This window comes from Quercus lobata, chromosome 11 (assembly GCF_001633185.2).
Source record: "Quercus lobata isolate SW786 chromosome 11, ValleyOak3.0 Primary Assembly, whole genome shotgun sequence".
Classification (NCBI taxonomy): Eukaryota; Viridiplantae; Streptophyta; class Magnoliopsida; order Fagales; family Fagaceae; genus Quercus; species Quercus lobata.
The window spans coordinates 44,887,166-44,893,489 of NC_044914.1; the positions used below are offsets into that span (position 1 = coordinate 44,887,166).

The 6,324-nt window shown below is 34.5% G+C and overlaps 1 protein-coding gene across 7 annotated transcripts; it reads left to right on the plus strand.

Moving 5' to 3' along the window:
- Positions 1–874: 874 nt before the first annotated feature.
- On the plus strand, positions 875–5,623 carry LOC115969271. Of its 7 annotated transcripts, none has more exons than XR_004086917.1 (6): positions 876–1,158; positions 1,234–1,947; positions 2,022–2,197; positions 3,423–3,546; positions 3,902–3,957; positions 5,367–5,623. XR_004086917.1 is itself a non-coding variant. In XM_031088884.1 (5 exons), exons 1-4 carry the CDS (start codon positions 1,027–1,029, stop codon positions 3,508–3,510), a joined length of 1,095 nt encoding a protein of 364 aa, XP_030944744.1. In that variant the 5' UTR covers positions 875–1,026; the 3' UTR covers positions 3,511–3,546; positions 3,902–4,254. The 7 variants fall into 7 exon arrangements, 5 of the variants coding, with proteins under 5 accessions (XP_030944744.1, XP_030944743.1, XP_030944746.1 ...); XR_004086918.1 differs by lacking the exon at positions 5,367–5,623 and adding an exon at positions 4,316–4,604; XM_031088884.1 differs by lacking the exon at positions 5,367–5,623 and having other exon boundaries at positions 875–1,143; positions 3,902–4,254.
- Positions 5,624–6,324: the final 701 nt, after the last annotated feature.

Below are 6,324 nucleotides of genomic sequence, written 5' to 3' on the forward strand. Positions count from 1 at the left end.
CTTGCAACAAACAAAACCAAGAGAAAATATTTCTAAAATAATTTTGTTCAGTTTGAAAAAGACCATGTTAAAAGAAAATGGGCATTTTGTTTTTTGATTTTCTTGAAAACCATTATGTTTCAAAAAATGCGGTTTCAAAACAACATCTAAATGTGATAAAGAAATCAAATTTTGTTAAGATTGATAAAACCATTATTAGGTCTAGTCATCCTCCTCTTGATTCAATTTTGATAACTACTAAGAAAGATGAAGTGACAAAAGAGGAAGTGAAGGCCTCTCCTTTCAAAATTGCTAATGATCAAACTCCTATTGTTAGCCTTATTGAACAAAACAATTTTACTAATCAATCTTTGCATATTATTGGTCAACAGCTTGACCGTATTGAAGAAAAAATTGTTGAAAAATCTGTTTCTGCTTTTGAAAAATTTGTTCCTGTTAAAACTGAGAAACCTTTGATTGATTTACCCAATCAAAGAAAAAACGTTATGTTTAAAACTTCTCAGTACAAGACTCTTGAAATTGTTGAAAAAATGCTTTCTGATTTAAAAGTTAAAATTGAGGGTACTTCTACAAGTACTTCAGCACAATAATAATAATAACTAGTCGCTAAACCATTAATTTTTACCATGGCTTTTGAGTGGAGTTGTGATATGTCTTTGTGTTAGAACCCCTTTCCCTCTCTCTTGTGTGTGTACGTTTGTTTCTCCCTTTCTCTTGTGTGTATGTTTGTTTCTCAAAAAAAAAAAATATAAATTTTATTTTAGCTTAATTTAAGTGTGTATATATATATATATATATATATATATATATGTGTGTGTGTGTGTGTGTTTGTGTGTGTGTCCATACTGAAAGTGTTGAAGTCCAGACTTGAAGTCCACTTTGCCCCACACCCGACCTTATACTTGTGTGTGTAATTTATCCTAATATTTAAACAAAACCCTAGCTCTGTCTACCTCGTAATATTTAAACAAAACCCTAACTCTTCTTCTGACGATCCGCCACCATCTCTCTCTTCAGTCTCCGGCGATGGATCAGCCACAGAATGCCTATCCGTTTGATGGCTTTTCAATTATTCCTGAAGTGTTAGAAATATTGGAGTTCGGGGAAGAGGTTCCTCCTGCTTTTCGAGAGGCTGAGATAGTGGTAGATCAAGGATGGGTAATTTAATGTTTTCTTTTAGTTGCTTATTTCCAACTTATTCTGAAAATCGATTAATTACATTTTTTTTTACAGACCTTTCTTGAATTCCTAGCTCAATTGCTGGGAAACGATTACGATGAAGCATTGTGGTGGAAATTCGACGGGGGCGAAGTTATAAGCTTCGGGTTAGAGGGTAGTAAACTGTTTATAGGAATAGTAAAGATCCTCCTTAGTTTTCATGAGGAGTCAAAATTTTCCGGTAATTTGCTTCGCAATATTCGCATTCTAGGCGATTTGAGTGTCACCCATATACCCTCCGCTGAAGAAGAAAACGCTGGAGAAGCATTTGGTGGTCGAGAGAATGACATCATCCACTTTCGCTGGATGGTGGCCGCGGTAGTCCGGACATGTTTTCCAGAGAACTACCGTACCATATTATCATCTTCTTTTCGCCTATTTTTTTCTAAAATTTTCATCCATCCTGAAGGCATAAAAAATTATTTTGTATGCCAGTTGTACCATCCTATCTTTTTCAATTCTTCTGATAGGTGCAAACTCATTCGCATGATCAAGGATTTGTATAATCAAAATCCAAAAATATTCAGAGATCGTTTTACACTTTCAAGATATGGATTCTGCCAGTGGTGGTTAAGAATTGATAGAGATCATGATGATCATGATGTTTATCAACGTAATGTTTGGAAACGTGTGTTGTACCACAGAGGTAATTCTAGAAAACTATATTCTTTCGGAAACAATTGCTATGCTCTGCCCCTGTACATCAGAAATGTTCACGAACATTTTCCGGTATGTCTTTCTTTACCACTTATAATGTTTTATTTTTCAATTAGTATAATATGACAATGACATGGTTTTTTTAGGGGGGAATTTTGCACGAAGATGTTGATTCGGGGCTCGATATTATCTTTCCTGGGGTTTCTGCTGCGATTATTGACGCGGTGATTCGTGATTTGCATGGGTATTGGGATTGTTTTGGATGCAGTTTTGCATATCTTCAACGCACTCCACCATATGGGTTGAGTTTTCCACCTTACAGGTGAAGTAATTCTCTGTTCTGATAAATGCTATGAAAGCTGCATCAATTGGTATAGAGTTCTAATTTTTTTTGCATCAATTTGTTGGTATGGAGTTCTAATGTTTGCTTGGGGTTGGATCGATAACTGGATGGGTATGGTATAGTGTGTAGATAAGTTGGATGCTATAGGTTTGGGAATGGATGTAAATGCGGCAGCAGTGGTAAGGGTGGGGTGGCGGAAGCAACATTTAGGTCTCATCACACCTAGTTGTTGCTTGGAAACAACACCAAGCTTTGGACTAATTCTTGAAGAAGGGGTTTTGGTAGCAATTAAAAGGTGGTTTGATGGGTGATTTGATGGTTACTTGGTAGTAGGTGGGGTTTAGAGTTTTGATAGGTGAAATGAAGCCCTTGATTTAGGGGTTGCATGGAACAAGGAAAAGAGAGGATGATATGGTTTCCAAGGGTTGTATGAGTTGTACCACAAGGAAGAAGTGAAGAGAGAAGACAACACATGAAGGCCAACGTGCCTCAATGCTAGGGTCAAATACAAAAACACCCTTGAACTTTGGATCCAAAATAAACTGACCCCTTATTGTTTTAGTTTGAAATTTGTAATCTCTAAACTTAAGAGAGATGGCTAAATTGGTGCTCCTGTTAGAGTTTAGTTTAGTTAAGTAGATGGAAAAGGCTATCATGTGTGGTGCATGTGATAGCATTTTAATAAAAACAATAGTTTTAAATTAAAGCATAATAAAATTTTGTTTTAAATTCTTTTTAAACTTTTTTCTTTTGTACTCTCTTGTTGAAAATCAGTGACTGGGATAGACCATGGAAGAAATTCATCTAATTTGTATTGTATATCATTGCATACTTGCTTCCATTATGTTTTGTAAAAGACTACAAAATTCACTCCCAAAAGAGAGTTGTGTTGTGATAGACAATCATTGGTGAATTTCGAATATGCTATGCACCTAAGAGTTCATTAGCAGCTAAAGAAGAAATATTATAGGAAAAAAACTGAACTTGATGACATTCTAATCATACATTTTATAAAACAAATTTTCAGTTGCTGAACTGGAAGGGAGTCATTAACCTCTTCTTTCCTCTATTTTTTTAATCTTAAAAAAAAAAAAAAAACACTTTTTTATCTTTTCTTTCTTCTCTCTCTAATTCATAATAAGGGTTTGGATAGCAGACTCTAGGATGAACTTCCAAGAGTGATTTGCAAATTCAATAGATACAGGGCAAGGCAACAAACGAGTGACCAAAAAATGCCACTAACCTCCCCAGCAACCACTGACTTCCTTGAACAACAACAATGGCCATTGTAACAAGGTTCAACAGAGAAGGATGGGATGAATTCTTGGGTTAGTCAATTTGTTTTGGGATTGGATTTATTTAATTAAGGTTTGGTGTTTTGCTTGAGCTATTTCTTTGCTTTGAAGAAATTACGCTTCAAAAATGTATGACTTTGCTACTTTTCTTTTCTCTTTGACTTGGAGAGAGAGATATAGAGCATGCCATTTAAACAATTGACATATTTAGAAGTCGTTTTTCATTGTAGATTGTAATATGTGAGGCATTGTTGCAACATAATGCTATCTATGTTTTCTATTTTGCTTTTTTCACTTCTATATTGTTGATTCTTATTATTAGTTTCATGGGACTAAGTTTTTGATTGAAATTTGACTGAATTTTTTTTTTTTGGTGATCTTTTGGCAGGTACCGTCAATAGTCTGCTCACAATTCCATTGGGGTTTTCAATATTTCTTACTAAGGTTAGCCCTTTTGTATTTTTCTTGTATTTCCTAGTCTGGAGATAGTGAATTACTTTCTGGGCAAAATTTTAAACTCAGTGAACATGTTTCTGGTGTAATCCATTATGTTAGTTTCTTGTTAGATTAAACTTAATGTATTTGTATTAATATAGAGTCAACTTTGGGCTCCTTGTACCGATTCTAGTTAGAAAATCTTATTGTAATTACAAACTAATTACCACAATTGACACATCTGAAAGTAGAACATTATTTTCAGTGCCCGTAGTTTGAATATCATGGTATGATGTGTTTCCTTTTTATTGCTTTTCATGCATTTGATTTTGTAGCACTCAAGAATTTTTTTCCCTCCCCTGAACAGGGATTAGACTAGAGTACTTTTTTATGCAAGGGTTGCACTTTCTAGCATGGTTATCATATGCATGAGAGACAAAGGCCAAGCTTCTGCAATTTGGGATTTTGTGTCATCATATGGACCTGATGAATGGCTTAAATTTTCTGGCTTATTAGAATCTTTATGGAATGATTCAAGCTTTTGAGTTTATTTTGGCTTGTTTATTGTATTCTGCCTTTGTTAAAAGCTGTTTAAACCATCAAGCAATTCGGGGCTTAGTTGAAATGAATTAGAAGTTGTCTTTATTTGGAGGCTAGTTGATACGTTTGGCAGGTTTGAGCACTATTTCTACATCTACATTTACGCTAATTTGAAGCCATAATGAATTGTTTTAAGATAAATATTCGTGTTCACCTTTTTTCTCCCATTCACTAGAGTTTTGTTCCAGTTTGGGGCAACCTTATTTTATTATTGTTTTGCCAATGAGTTCTAGCTCAACTAAAACCTTCTCCCTTATAAGTTTTTTTTTTTTTTTTTGGGGGGGGGGGGGGGTTGTTAGGTGAGTTCAAGGCCCATTGGGTGCATGTGTAACTTCCAATCAAAAGATTATTGTGGAACTCTAATCAAAGTGCATGAGCCTTACAACCAGTGGTCTTCTATTGCATTAGCCTTTAACTTGGTGATATAACTAGTCAATGAGTTGTTGGCTTTTTGTGTTTCCATGGATTTCCCTACTCATGTTTTTAATTATAGTTATTGTACCCCAAGGATTTATTCAGTTTTTGTATTTCTTACAGTAGACTATTACTAGGGGGTTGAAAATATAGTTGTGTAGAGAGGTGGTTTTGGAGTCATTGTTGATTCTCCATTGATCTTATTCATGGGTTTTGTTGTTACACCTGGGTTCATTACAATTTAATGTACCAATTCAGAGAAAATCCCCTGGCAATGCTTTCACTAAACAATTTGGTTGCATTTTTGTTATTGTAATCTAATCGATATTAATATGGTTCTGCTATTTGACTGGAAGTATTGTAATGAAAGTGTTTGACAAAATGTAACGGGTGGAACTTGGAAGGTAGCTTCTTTACAAGTGCAGCCAAATGAATCTAAGCCAAGGGATCAAGCTGTGATGCCTTTAGGCCATCAAATCCGTGAAGAGGAATGAACTGCAAAGACGAATTTATTAGGATCACTTAGCGGGTTGGACCGCCTCTGTTTCAAAATGGCCTAATCCAAAGCCGGCTACAGACTTGCACACTCGTAGTATGCATATTTTACCATGAATTGAGCCATAGAACTTTAGTAAGCTATGCTGTAAATTGATTTTTGAGAAATACTTTTTGGGTTTATTTTCTTTTTGACCAAAAAAGGTAGATTTTTGTTTATTTTCCAAAGGCATTTATTGCATAAATTGGTTTACACTTATTTATCATAAACTATTATCCGCTTCACCCAAAACTCACCAACTAAATCTTTGCCCTCTCCCTTTCCCCACCACTAACGTCCCCAATCTCTGGGGGCCAACCACCGTTGCTAGTGGCTGCCACTGTTGGTCTTTGATCATGATTTTATTTGATCTAAAATTTTACTTTTTTCTTTATTATATATATATATATCCTGGGGAGATAGGAAAATGTGATAAATTAGTAGAAAATATGTTTTTCATAGGTTTTTTAGAACACAACTAAATAGTAAATTCTTGAAAAATATTTTTTGGAGTATTTTCAAGAATGCAACTAAACACTTAGGCTGTGTTTGGCTCTATGTAAAATATTTTTAGAGTGTAAAATATTTTTAGGTGAAAATATATTACGTAAAGGAAAATAATTTCAGTTGTTAGTTTGCTTTGTGGAAAATATGCCGGAGAATTATTTCCAATGTTTGGTATTGCATATATAAACTTATTTTCAGAAAAAGATTTCCTACATTTGACTTGCCAATGTAAAATATTGTTTCTTGAAAATGTCATAAAATAATCCTTTAATACAATTGTGTATCCACTCATACCTATCTACATCATACAAATGCATCCA

Coding starts and splice junctions, on each gene's coding strand:
- LOC115969271 (XM_031088883.1), top strand. CDS start 1,027: ATGGATCAGCCACAGAATGCCTATCCGTTTGATGGCTTTTCAATTATT. Junction 1,159..1,233: donor TAGTGGTAGATCAAGGATGG/GTAATTTAATGT, acceptor TTTTTTTTACAG/ACCTTTCTTGAATTCCTAGC. Junction 1,948..2,021: donor ATGTTCACGAACATTTTCCG/GTATGTCTTTCT, acceptor TGGTTTTTTTAG/GGGGGAATTTTGCACGAAGA.